Source organism: Eumetopias jubatus, unplaced genomic scaffold (genome assembly GCF_037043125.1).
Source record: "Eumetopias jubatus isolate StellerSeaLion01/CBP00866 unplaced genomic scaffold, mEumJub1_p1.0 scaffold_17, whole genome shotgun sequence".
Classification (NCBI taxonomy): domain Eukaryota; kingdom Metazoa; phylum Chordata; class Mammalia; order Carnivora; family Otariidae; genus Eumetopias; species Eumetopias jubatus.
This window is the reverse complement of record NW_028274823.1, coordinates 59,384,490-59,398,624: the sequence shown is the minus strand read 5'-3', so window position 1 is coordinate 59,398,624 and position 14,135 is coordinate 59,384,490. Positions and strand designations below refer to the sequence as shown.

The window sequence follows — 14,135 nt, the reverse complement described above, 5'->3', positions numbered from 1 at the left end:
ATTACTTGTAATCATAATCCTCTAAACTAAATCCTAGTAATATTGTGTTGTCTATTCTCCAAAAATTTCTCCATGCATATGTTTTTCAAAAATAAAAATAGGGGCACCTGGGTGGCTCAGTCATTAAGCATCTACCTTCAGCTCGGGTCGTGATCCCAGGGTCCTGGGATCGAGTCCTGCATCGGGCTCCCTGCTTAGCGGGAAGCCTGCTTCTCCCTCTCCCGCTCTCCCTGCTTGTGTTCCCTCTCTCGCTGTGTCTCTGTCAAATAAATAAATCTTTTTAAAAAATGAATAAATAAAAATAAATCATACGCTTTTTTGAAAATTGATTTTTTCACTCAACATATCATGAACATCTTTTCATGTTAATGAATATACTTTAAAAACAAATCAATATTTTATATTTATTTACTCTCCTGTTGTTGAACATTTAGATTGTTCACAAATTCTTACTTTTGTAAACTGCTTCAATGCATATAAAAGCAAAATCACTTGTGAATATCTATGGAATAAAGAGTATTAGGGGTGCCTGGCTGGCTCAGTCAGTAGAGTATGCGACTCTTGATCTTGGGGTTGTGGTTTGAAGTCCCACATTGAGTGTAGAGATTACTTAAAAATAAAATCTTAAAAAAAAAATAAAGAGTACTGAAACTGCTATTATAAATTCACCCATTTTTAGGCTTTCAATATATATTGCCAACATGCCTAACCCAAAAGGTTGAGCTAAATTGAGGATAATCACATAATTGATCATCCAATCTGGGACACTTTGGGAGTGAAAGAGACTGCTATTAATAATTACACAGAGATCCCAGGAATAAAACAGGTCTATCCCAAATGAACTGGGACACGTGTTGTCCTAGCTATATTCTACTACAACCAACAATATATGGGAATGCCATTTGCCTCATACCTTCACTAATAACGGGTATTAAACATTTTTTAAATTTTCACTAATTTTATAGGTCCAAAATGGGAACACTTGTTTTAATCTGTACTTCACTAAGTAAATGTGGGGTGGAACTTTTTTCATGTTTATTGGGTCTTTGTATTTCTTTATTTTTAAAATTACCTGTTCATATCCTTTGCTCATTTTCATACTGAGGTTTTGTTCTTTTTTACTGTAAGAATTATTTATATATGCAAGTGGTCAATTCTTTTTTTTATCATATACTGCTTTCACCTTGACCCATTTTAGTCATAAAATACATTATAATTTATTTGCTTTTTTGTTAATTTGTCTCTGCTTATCACTGATACATGAGTCAAACTGCTATCAGGTTTTGTTTTGTTTTTAAGTTTTTTTATTATTTATTTTGACAGAGAGAGAGAGTCAGCGAGAGAGGGAACACAAGCAGGGGGAGTGGGAGAGGGAGAAGCAGGCCTCCCGCAGAGCAGGGAGCCTGACCCGGGGCTCCATCCCAGGACCCCGGGATCATGACCTGAGCCGAAGGCAGATGCTTAACGACTGAGCTATCAGGTTTTAACAGTAGCAGCAACAATGATATAATCTGAATACCATTTAAACTTGAGAAAAAAAACTTTAATAGTTCTATCAGTGTGGAAGGTTGTAACTAAGTGCTTACTGAATGTCTGCAATTGAACACCGGTATTCTGTATTCAGTACCATGCAGGCACTTTCAGGAATGTCAAAGAATTTTACACTGTGGTTTAAAGCAGGTTTAAAGAACCCGCTCTCTTGTTATCTATCCTGAGGCTCTTGTTATCTATCCTGAGGCTCTCTGACTATGAAAACACTTGATAGGGACGCCTGGGTGGCTCAGTTGGTTAAGCGACTGCCTTCTGCTCAGGTCATGATCCTGGAGTTCTGGGATTGAGTCCCACATCGGGCTTCCTGCTTAGCAGGGAGTCTGCTTCTCCCTCTGACCCTCTTCCCTCTCGTGCTTTCTATCTCTCATTCTCTCTCTCTCTCAAATAAATAAATAAAATCTTAAAAAAAAAAAAAACACTTGCTAGACAGAGAGTTCTTCCTCCATCTTGTATATGCAAATATCCTTTGGAGACAGAATACTTTATTTTATCAGGCAGGTACAGTGTAGTGTGAATAAATTAATCAGATCTAGAAAACTTAGAGCAGGAGGTATAGTCTATGTTTTATTAGGATGTGAGAAGCCTAGCCAAGAATGAGCTCTCAGTCTTCACAAACCTTGTTTCAGGTATAGCTGAATGGGTACCAGTTAAAGCAAGTTGTTCCTGAATCCCTAACTCAGTCACTTTTCCTCACCTAAGGCTTTATGTGTCCCAAGTGGAATCCAGGTATGTCCCGAGATATGGCAATATCAGCTTAGCAGCTCTCTTGCTGCCCTTCTGTGACAACTGTCTTGTCCCTGTCGAGGTCATTGGTGCTTTACTTCCACACTTACAGATTAACCGTATCAAATCACTCATGAGTATACAAGAGACTGAAATTCTATAGGAAGCTTCTGATGAAAATATGGCCTCTCAGTAAAAGAAATGCTTAGATTCTTTTCATTTTTATTTTCTTTTAGAACCTCGATCCATGGCAGAACCAGGTAAGGATCATTTTAACTTTAATTTGTTAGTGTGTTAGCATGTTAGCATTAGTGATTTTACATATATATAAAATATATATACATAAATCAGTGATTTTGTATATCTTATATAAATAATAAAACATATTGTTGTTACACTGGTGTCAAGAAAAAAATGAAAAATATGGTTTTAGAAACAGGATTCCAACCCACTCTAGCTATTACTGTAGGAGAAGGAAAGGAGGGGAGCACATGCAAATTTGTAATTTATATCTGATACTGAACATGAATGCAGTTAGTTCCTGGTTTTTAAGGGATGTTTCTTAGGAATAGTTTCCCTCTGTTTTTTGGCCCCTACACCTGACCTCCCAAAACTGGGCAGAGCAATTTCCATGATGCTAGATCAATTCCAATTCCACAGCTTATGTGTCTCAAAACTTATCCATCAGATTTTGAAATTTGCAGAATCAATAAAACATCCATGGTGTTGTTAGATTTGGATGGGAAGATACCAAGATGACATGGGAGTGATGGTAGGTGAAGCTCTTACCTCTAGAAAATGCAAGTTACTCACAAACCACAGTGTAAACATCTGAAAAGTCTTCTCTGTGATCACTCTGGAAAATTAGATTGTATTTGTTTTTTTTTTTTTAAAGATTTTATTTATTTATTTGAGAGACAGAGAGAACGAGAGATAGAAAGCACGAGAGGGAAGAGGGTCAGAGGGAGAAGCAGACTCCCTGCCGAGCAGGAAGCCCGATGTGGGACTCGATCCTGGGACTCCAGGATCATGACCTGAGCCGAAGGCAGTCGCTTAACCAACTGAGCCACCCAGGCGCCCTTAGATTGTATTTGTACCCCTGGGTAAGAATGATGCTTTGGGATTTCATTATTATAATTCTCTCTTCTGAAAAATGAATGGAAAGGCATTCCAGAAGTAGACATGGAACATCCATATGGCACAGCCCTACTCTAGGGCCTTGGGGATACATAAGTAAAGAACAGAGCAGCCTTACTCTTGCATTGCCTGTAGTGGAGTGGTATTTTTCCCCTTGAAAATCTTTCAGGTTTTGACACTGTTGTCCAGAGCAGGCTTTTCCACTAGGCAATTTCATACACAAAATCATCTGAGTCACCCAAAAGGGGTCCCTTCCCAAAACAAGTGCTACCTTTCCCAGCTCTGAGATCTAAAATTTCATAACCAGAGAGTTCTTCCTCCATCTAGTACATGCAAATACCCTTTGGAGGCAGAATACTTTATTTTATCAGGCAGGTACAGTGTAGTGGGAATAAATTAATCAGATCATTTTCTGAAAGTGGTTGTTGAAGGCTGATAGTAGAAATGTTTGGGAAAAGAAACAGAGAGAGAGAAGGAAACATAGTCCAAGTGCTCAGAAAAAGTACAGAGAGGCACCAAAACCAAACTTTGCCTCTTCATCATTTAGGATTCTTGGCAGCAAGTGAAGAAGACCTAACTAGAAGTGGCTTAAGCATTAAGAAAAATGTATTTTCTTACATAGCAAGATGTCCTGAGAAATGTCTTGAGATTGGGTGATTTCGTGTCTCCAAGATCATCAGGGGCCAAGCCTTTTTCCCATTTCCCATTTCACTGTCTTCAGGCTTAGGCTTGTTTTACTTATCTACCCAAGAAGCTGCCACAGTTCTGAGTATTGCATGCAGACAACAACACTGCAGGGGCAAAATTAGGGAACAGAACTCTCTTTTGTTCTCTTCAGAGAGCAAGGAAATCTTTCTCATAAGCTCCCCAGAAGACCTTCCTTCCTTCCTTCTAAAAAAAAAAAAAAAAAAAAAGACTTTCCTTCCTATTTCATTGATTGGAATTGTGTGGTGCATGCCATGACTTAGCAAGAATAGAGCTTAGCGTGACCCGTAATGGTTTGCCACCTCAGACTGGGAGAGGCCAAGTTGCCTTGAAGCACATGACCACTCCAAGGAGGGTAGGCAAAGCCAGAATTCTATTAGGAAGGAAGGAGGATGAAGAGCTATGGAGCAGGTACTCAATATCGTCTGCCGTGGCCTCCTGTCCAGTTTTCCAGAGGCTGGCCAGCTAATTCAATTCAGTTATCACGAAACAGTGAGATGCCAAGTCCCTCCTAATACAAACTATGTTTTTGTTAATTTTATTTTTAGTGTCAGGTCCACTGAGTGATAACTGACAGTTTATGCTACTGTCCTATACTTCTCTTTATGTCAAGGAATATCTAACTATAATAATTCTAAGCTACAATCACGTGGTTCAATCTGAAAATCACTTTTGTAGTTATTCAAAGGGGATTCATGCTGTGTGTTGAAGTAATCCATAAGAATTACCATAGCATTGCAAAGGAAAAGATGCATTTCACTCTTCTTTCACCTGGAATTTCAAATTACTCTATCAGCTAATTACTACAAGGTCTTCAAAATATTTCTTGCCCAGTTTTAAATTGTGGCCCTCATTTAAAATTACCTCAGTGCAAAAGTTCCCCACAGACATGAGAGATGTAGATCTTAAAATGTTTTATTAATCCTTTCATTTCACACAAATCTCCTTTTGCGTTAACTCCTAACTTGTTTTTGTGATTTGTAAGTTTACTGTTTCTCAGTTCTATTTTTGTCATCTGGACTGATGATGTAAAAGCAGAAATAATCTGGGAATTCACAATATATTAATATTAATATATTAAGATATTATATTATCATAAGATCCTCTTGCCAGTAGTGGAGTTTTTTGTTCTACATCCTTTGATTCATTGAGCCTGCTCATCAGTCAATCCAATCAAATAATTGTTTGAACTGATTATTTTCAAACAATTAATAGAATCAACTTCTTATACTGACTTTTATAGAATCATCATCTGATATCAGTAAATTTTATAATTCCACTTCCACAATTAAGTCAGTAACCATTCTGTTTTATTGGTGTTTAGAGGAGATTTGTACTTTGGTCATTGCTGAGGTGTTTGCAGAAGACTCTGGATGCTTCACGTGTACTGCAAGCAACAAATACGGCACAGTGTCAAGCATTGCACAGCTCGCTGTAAGAGGTAATGGCGCCTGAAAGGCCAGAACAGTCTAGACTATGGAACAATATCCAATTTTCAATTTCTTTTAGCATTTATGACCACCACCACCACACATTATCCTGCTTTTATCTCTGATATTCCCTAAGAAAACATCTCCTTTGTCTTTTATAAACTTCTAATATTCTTTCCAAAATGGTACTTAGATTTTTAGTTTAGTTTTTTTTTCCTATATCTTCACCATTCTTTAATGCCCCAGATTGTGGTCACTGTTTTTGACAGGCATTCTCCCATTAACATACTCATCTGGTTTGGATACATGCCCCAGCTCACAGTTACAATCCTATCTCAGTTTTATTGAGTAAGGCTAACAGCTCAGGTCGTGCTATTGTTCTTTCAGGAAATGAAGACCTCAGAAATAATGAGTCTCTTCACTCAGCCAATTCCACCACCAACCTGGCTGTTATTGAGCAACAACCATCCCTACCCAACCCAGATCCCCCTTCTGTGGAACATCTGCCTAAACCCAAACTCGAAGGAGTTCTGGTGAACCACAATGAGCCCCGGTCCAGCTCAAGGATTGGGCTCCGTGTGCACTTCAACCTGCCTGAAGATGACAAAGGAAGTGAAGCATCTTCTGAGGGTGGCGTGGTGACCACCAGCCAGACCAGGCCTGATTCTTTCCCGGAGAGATTCAATGGACAGGCAGCAAGAATCCCTGAGCCTTCTTCACCCGTCAAAGAACCCCCTCCAGTTCTGGCCAAACCCAAACTGTAAGTAAAAATTAAAATGGATGACCAAGGATGCCTGTGAGTTTCTCTGAATCTGCCCTTAAAAATAATGGGGCTGAATGGGACAACTGCGTGGCTCAGTTGGTTAAGCGTCCAGGTCTTGATCTCAGAGTCATGAGTTCAAGCCCTACAAATGGGCTCCATGCTGGGCATGGAGCCTACTTAAAAAAAGGGGGGGGGGCTGAAAAAGGAAATTACAGAATGGGAAGATAAATTTAAATGCTTTGCAAACCATAAATCCTTACATCAACATTAGCATACTATCACTACTATCCTTACTGTTAAATATTCTACTTCTGAAAAATGTTACACCTAATGTTACCCCTAAACTAGCTGATAAAGATGTTTGTCTAACATTAGAGCCTCCAGCTGAAGCACTTCTACACTCTTCTTATAAAGCCCTTTCTTGCATCTAATAATCCTTATAGTCTATAATTTCATCCATATGTTTCCCATTTCTGCTTCAACTAAAGCTTTTGTAGTCATTGTGGAAGAGATATTTAGTACTTTTCGACTGTTCTTTGCTGTGGCTAGATATGCTATAGTAACCACAGTAGTTTTCATATAATATAATGGAGATGAAAGAATGAGGAGTCATAATTTTCAGACTCACCTTGGGGCCTGATGCGGTGTCACCCTAACCCCCCAGAGAGCCTCCATCGGAGCCATGTTGCAATATTTAATGTTCATCCGTAATAAAGCAAACACAGAACAGGATACTACTACTATGTTCTGTTTGATCCACATGTCAAAATTATAAAAATTACATTTATAATTACATAAACCTTTAAAGGTCAACATTAAAATCTGTAGTAACAGTGCTCCCATCATGTGTTTCTCAGTGCAGAACACAAGATGTTCATTGGAAGCAGGGTATGTCATTTAGTTTTATATTCTTCTCACTACCACATAAGGCAAAATCCTGGGCATAAAATTAAATGTTATGAAACATGCCTCTTGGAAAACCGTCCAAAAATGTCTCCATCCCCTGAAAGTTCTGCTGGTCACAGGAAATAGGAATCCGCTAAAGTAAAAAGAGGGAAGAGGTTACTGTAGGGAAATAGGCGGGAATGGGAACCCAAAGGCAGCCCGGTCCTGCCTGGAGAAGGAAACCCAAGCCTCTGTCCACCACTCGCTCTCTGTTTGGAGCACCTCCTTGTTTCTTCTTTGCATATCCTCTCCACTCTTTCCTCTCTGAAGACTCATCACCTCACACCTGGCCCATCATGGCATGTCCCATTCTACAATTTGTGTCAAGTTCCACTGCTAATTAAATCATTCATAGCAGCTCAAATCCAAATCCCAGCTGGTCCAGCCTGGTCAGGTGCAGAGGATTTATGTTTGGAGGAAAGAAGAGTCAAATGGATCAAATCAGAACTGTGAAGGGCAGTGGGGTGGGGGGTGGGGGGATTTCTCAGAAAAGGGAGTTTTGGGAACAGGTAATCCAAAACAATTTCCTTGGGAACTGCCTTCTTACAGAGCCTCCTCTACCCAGAGACTCTTCAGGGGCAATTAGGTATGTCAGTTAGGATTCCGTTTAGCTTCATGTTCCAGAAAGCCCAAATAAATGTGGGTTAAACACATGAGGGCTTTTCTCTTAAATAATGGAATTAGTTGGGCAGTCTGAGGCCATTAGCCTGGCTCCATAGTCATTGACAACCCAGTCTCCTGTCTTTCTGCTCTGCCACATTCAGCACTTGCTTCTTCTCCAGGTCCCCTCATGGTCCAGGGTGGCTGACGGTGGTCTAGTCAACACGTCTGATTTCAAGCTGCAAGACAGGCAAATGGGTGGAAGGCCTGATGTCAGACTCCTTTTAAGGAGCCTTCTTAGATCTTACCCAAATCTTGTGCTTTTATTTCATCAGCCAGAACTTAGTCACACAGTTTAGTAGCTGCAAAGGAGACTAGGAAGTGTAGTCTTTGGCTGTATATGTTGCCTCCATGAATAAAATCAAGTTCTTTTACAAAGGGAAGAAGTAAAGTAGTCAGCCAGCAGTATCTGTCTGCCACATCAGACTTTCAATGGATGTAATAATTTTTGCTATGAAATTATGTAATGACACCCTCTACAAATCCAGTCCTCAGCACTACATAATTCTTTAATCTTTTTTGCCTTCCTTAAGTTTTCTCTTGTGTATTTATAGGTTTGTATTAGTAGAGGTATGAATATATACCTGCATGTGCACGTGCACACTTACACCAGTACTTTGTGAACCCATATGTCTACAGCCTTTTCTTTCTGGTTTTGACCTCATTGGTTTTAATCTTTTAGGTTTTGCATTAAAATATATTGACTCTCTGAATAATCTTCTTGAGGATACACTTTTCTGCTCATTCCTTCAATTTGCCACTCATACAAAAAATAGACATAATTCTTACAGATCTTAAGACTGCAACAGAAAGAGAAACCGTCCTTTTTAAACATTGTATCATCAAAGTCTAGATAATTCAGACTTTGAGATTTTCAACCTGAATTTCAAGATTGTCTAGAGCAGTGATTCTTCATCCTCGCTACACTCTCTAATAAAATGTAGAGCTTTTAAAAAATATTTATGCCTTCCATCCCAATTGAATCAGAATCCCTCCACAGATTATTTTAATATTCAGCCAGTTTGGAAACTACTGGTCTAAAGTTGGAAAGTCTGGGTTACAACCCTTTATCATTCCACCCCACCCCATACACACACCCCTCCACACCCAGGAGAACGCAATAATTAATATTTAAAGTAAGGAAAACGTCAGACAAAAATCAGCATGTACTGGGAAAGCCTCTGTTTTGGGGACAAGTGTTTCTTTAGAGCAGGGGTTCTCAGTCCCAGATGCATGTGAAAACCACCTAGAGCCTTGCTAGTCACAGCACTGGCATCACCTGGGAGCTTGATAGAAATGCAGATTCTCAGGCCCCACTCCAGACTTGAATCAGAAGCTGGGGGTGGAGGCAGGGAGGGCAAAATATGGGTTTCAACAAGCCCTCCAGAGGTTTCTGAGGCTCACTAAAGTTTAAGAATCACTGCCCTACTTTTTAAAAGAAAATAATAACTAAGCCTGGATCTTTTCCCAGGCCACTTGACTCTCTGGATGATGGTGCCTAAATCATTGAGGTTTGTTTGTCTTTTATGCTCTGTGGGTGATTCTAATGTGTAGCCAGCATGGTAGCCACTGCTAAAACCACAGCTAGAAGCCAATTGCAGAGACATATTTAGAATTAGTTATCCTAATCAGTGATGTGCTGGCAGATGTTTTAACAACGGATGGAGACGGGGAAGCCCTGATTTGTAGCATTTGCCAATTTTCTCCCACCGTGTTCTATTTCAAGTTACTAAAGAAAGGTCATTGAACTGGGAATTGGAATGAGATGTGCACAATCTGCTCTCCAGAACAATCAAGAGCTGGCTCCAGCACACACTGCCCTAAATTTTTGTTGCCAAAACTGCTATCAAAAGTACTTGATACACCATCCCCAGTTTGTTTTGTTGTTTTTGTCACTAAGCCTTTTATCTCAACAGTTCAAAATCCCTAAGAAATTCCTTTGTACCCCAGAAACCACAAGAAGCATCCTTATTATTCTGAAGCTCTTAATTTTCATTCTTACAAATCTTAAAATTGATATTTGTAGTTCAAAAACTAAAGATAAAATAGCCACCATTTATTGATTACTTACATGTTTTAGGTGATTTGATCAATTCTCACAACAATGTTGAGATATTACTTATTCCTATTTTATTTATGAGGCAATCAGGGTCAGAAAAGTCTAGGAACTACCCAAAACCACACAAACAATGAGTGGCAGAGCCAGGATTAGAACCTAAGTCTGTCTGTCTGCACAAACATATTCTTGAGCATCATGCTTAAATTATGTGTTGTGGCAAAGGAGAAGATATATTCAGATAACCCAAGAGAGCTGATAAATCTGCCTGCATAAAAGAAAGCTTGATGTCAGCTTGAAAGCTGATAAAAGAAAGCTTGGGTATAAACCTGATTTCAGAAATCCTCATGGCAACAAGAAAAGAGCAGCTGAGCTTATAGCAATTTATGACAGGCTGTTACTTTGAATTAGAGATGTTACTGGGGATTTTAGAACTAGTAGCCTTTGTAATTAATTTTCTCTTCCTTTATTCTTTCATTGTACTTTGTACCTTCATTATTAAAGCAGTAAGTAAGTTCTACATGTTCTCTTAAATAGCCGGTGTTTATTTATGCTGTATGTATGTATAGTAAGATTTTTGAGCCCTGAATAGCTTGTACTATCTCAGATATATATATATGTATATATATATATATATATATATCTTACAGTGCCTAACAAAGTAAACACAGAAGATTCAATAAAAGTTCGTCGAATAATGGAATTGACACCCGATGTAATGAATAAGCGAATCCAAACTGCTGTTTTAAATCCCTTCTGAAACAAGACTGATAAAATGAAAAACAAACAAACAAACAAAAACCTTGTTCAAACAAAGAGACATTATTCCCAAATGAATTCTTCCAGAAACTTGGATAATCAAAACAATTTGACACTGTATCTCACATATCATTATGTTTAAGGTTTGTGACCCTCTCTAATCCAATATACTGCATTGAATGATAAGGGCTAAGATGCCATTGGAAGTCTTAAAGTAAAAAGCTAGTTCTTAGTTTTTATTCAATGGGAACTAAAGGAAAATAAGAATCAATCAATACCAAATGATTTCCTGCCCCTTTTTATCATCCTTATCTTTCTAAGATTACTTACTTGTCATATACTACTTTTTTTATTTCCATAGCCACAAGAAAATATTTCTGCAAAATCATAAGACTAAAATTTGTATAGACTACTCTGTACAGAGATGTCCTGAAAATTGTATAGCATTGTCTTCAGGCTATAGCAACCATAGAATGTGACCTGACAAATATGAAATCCATTAAAATCTAAAGATTTTTGTATTTTCATGCTGTTGGGAAAGTTAACCCTAACAGAAACAATATTAATTGTATACATTTTATATTTTTCTAAGGATAATCTAACAAAGCTATTTCTGCTTCTCTTGGTTGCTGAATCTTCATCCATGATGAAACTAAAATATAATTAATCTTTAACTATATTACTTTATTCTCTCAGCTTGAACACTTCTAAGAAAGTTACTGTACCAAGTGGCTAATGCTTCTGAATTCTTAGTTTAACTCAAAACAAGAATTTTCATGGACGAACAAAGAAGGATTGCATATTAAATAGCCATTTGACAACAGATGGGACTCTGCTTTGTGAAGTTACTTTTCCATATATCGTATATCAGAAGTGTTAATGAAAGGAAGGAGAAAGGCCTTAAACTCCCATAATTAAGAAAAATCAAGGTTTGGAGAACCTCCTGGTTCAACTTTATTACCATTGGTGTTGACTTTCCTAATGCTCTGAAAATACTGAAGCTTTCATTTTTTTTTTCTGAAGCTTTCATTTTTAATAGATCTCATGTTCAGCAGATCACCTTCTATGTTCCAGAAGCAACCTATGTTTCCGAAGAACATAAAAGCTTTGTAGACTTAAAACACCACAGTCTTCCTTGTGGATCTTCCTGTAGTTACTCATGTGAGAGAAAATTCTTCCAAACAGCAAAGTTTAGCAGCACTGACAACTTTATGCACATAAGATTTGTAGAGATTTTCATTTTCCATTTTCTTTCTTAAAAAATAAGTAACCGGGAGCACCTGGGTGGCTCAGTCAGTTGAGCGTCTGATTCTTGATTTTGGCTGAGGTCGAGATCTTGGGGTCATGGGATTGACCCCTGCATCCAGCTCCCTCTGAGCTTAGTGGAGTCTGCTTCTCTCCCTCTCCTTCTCCCTCTGCCCCTTCCCCCGTGCTCACTTGCTCTCTCTCTCAAATAAATAAATCTTTAAAAAAAATAATGATTAATCATTTTGTTAAGATAAATTAAATAGACTGTGGGCAAATCATATAATGCTTCTGTGACTCAACTTCATACAAAAGAAGAAAGTACTCCCAGCTTGGTTTTCTTTCTCCTCTTAGGAACAAGAAAAGTCTAAGGCAATGTTTCTAATTGTGGTGGCCATATAATCTACCATTCAAATCACGACATTTTTGAGAGTAAAAGAGTAGTATTGATAATTATGCCAGGAAAACAGGCATAAACCAAGACTGTCCAGGATGTATTGGGACATATGGTCACCTTATCTACAGTGCGTTGTTGCCGAGAGAGGATGAGAAACACCAAGACACATCCAGGGGCTTTATTAAGGTTTGCTTTAAAATAAGACAGAATGAAGACTACAACGCATTCAGTTACTTACATCAGTATGTAGCGCACTGCCTTCTGTCCCAAAGCTGAGATACAGCCTGCTCCTATCAGAACTTTAGGCATTCCCAACAGAAGACCATTGTTTCTATTTCTTTTTTCTAATTCATAAACATTCTAAAATTGTGCTGCCATGTTTCAGGGTCACAACACAAAGAATACCATGTGAACGATGCCTTTTGGAGTTGTGCATTGTGGTGGCTTTTCCCCTTCTTCCCGACAATAAATCAGATTTAGAAAGGAGAAATTGATTGGCTCATTTCTGGCAACTCTGGTTGTGTGTTCTGAATCAGCATAGAATTGTAAACAGCCTGTCATACATTTTCTGCTGGGTGAGGCCGATGGTGACAGATTTCCCTTCTCTCTCCCCACTCTTGTGTGCAGTGATTCCAGTCAGCTCCAACAGCTTCACAACCAAGTCTTACTGGAACAACAGCAGTTGCAAAACCCATCTCCTTCCTCTCCTAAGGAGTTTCCTTTCAACATGAGTGTTTTGAACTCCACTGCTTCTCCGGCGGTGACAATGTCCAGCAAGCAGGTGAAGGCCCCTTCATCACAGACGTTCAGCTTGGCCCGGCCAAAGCATTTCTTCCCCTCTTCAAATACAACCACAGCAACCGTGTCCCCTTCCAGCTCTCCAGTGTTCACCCTAAGCAGCACTCCTCAAACCATTCAGAGGACAGTGAGCAAAGAGAGCCTCTTAGTTTCTCACCCCTCCATTCAAAACAAGTCTCTAGGAGGAGTTTCCTTCCAAAACGAGCCACCCCCTCCAGCTCCGGTAGAGCCAGCGCCATCGCCACTCACATTTGCCATCTCCAGTGGAAACCAGTTTCAGCCCCGCTGTGTTTCCCCAGCTCCTGTCTCTCCCACCAGCCGGATTCAGAACCCAGTGGCTTTCCTCAGCTCCGTTCTTCCTTCTCTCCCTGCCATCCCACCCACCAATGCCATGGGGCTGCCCAGAAGCGCACCATCCGTGTAAGTGTCATTAAGATTTCTCAAGTAAAAGTTGTCACTTAAGAAAGGACATATGCATGGAATAGCTTGGTCTGGAACAGGACTCTCATTTAGTGGATTCCTAGATAATCCTATCTCTTAGGCACTAAACAGATACTGAACACCTTACGGCGAAGGGCATGATTACTTTAAATAATTTCTAATTTTAAATTTTGAAAACACCTCTCCAAACACAGATTCTCTGTGCAGTGCTCAACTTTGGTACACAAGATGCCCTCCCTAAGTGCCCGATGACTCCTGGTGTCTGACTGCCATTTCAGCCACTCTGATTTCTAGGCTTTCGGACACTGGCAAGTGTTTCTCATGGGTGTGTCAGGTGTGAATTTATTTTACAGGCCATCCCAGGGACTAATGAAGAAAAACACAAAGTCTCCCCAACCGGTGAATGATGATTTCATTCGTGAAACTAAGAATGCGGTGATTCTAGACTTGGGGAAAAAAATGAATTTCAGTGATGTCAGATCAAACCAGCAGGTAAGATTGTTGCACTTAAATGGTTTATTGGAA

General features: G+C 39.2%; 1 protein-coding gene across 2 annotated transcripts in view; it reads left to right on the top strand.

The window, feature by feature from the left end:
- Positions 1–14,135, top strand: part of MYPN (myopalladin) — a 70,725-nt gene that overhangs the window by 31,705 nt on the left and 24,885 nt on the right. For both annotated transcript variants that reach the window (XM_028109671.1, XM_028109672.1), the window contains exons 7-11: positions 2,511–2,534; positions 5,441–5,557; positions 5,934–6,306; positions 12,999–13,589; positions 13,964–14,102. In XM_028109671.1, coding sequence (XP_027965472.1) covers positions 2,511–2,534; positions 5,441–5,557; positions 5,934–6,306; positions 12,999–13,589; positions 13,964–14,102 — 1,244 coding nt within the window. The remainder of the gene's footprint in view (positions 1–2,510; positions 2,535–5,440; positions 5,558–5,933; positions 6,307–12,998; positions 13,590–13,963; positions 14,103–14,135) is intronic.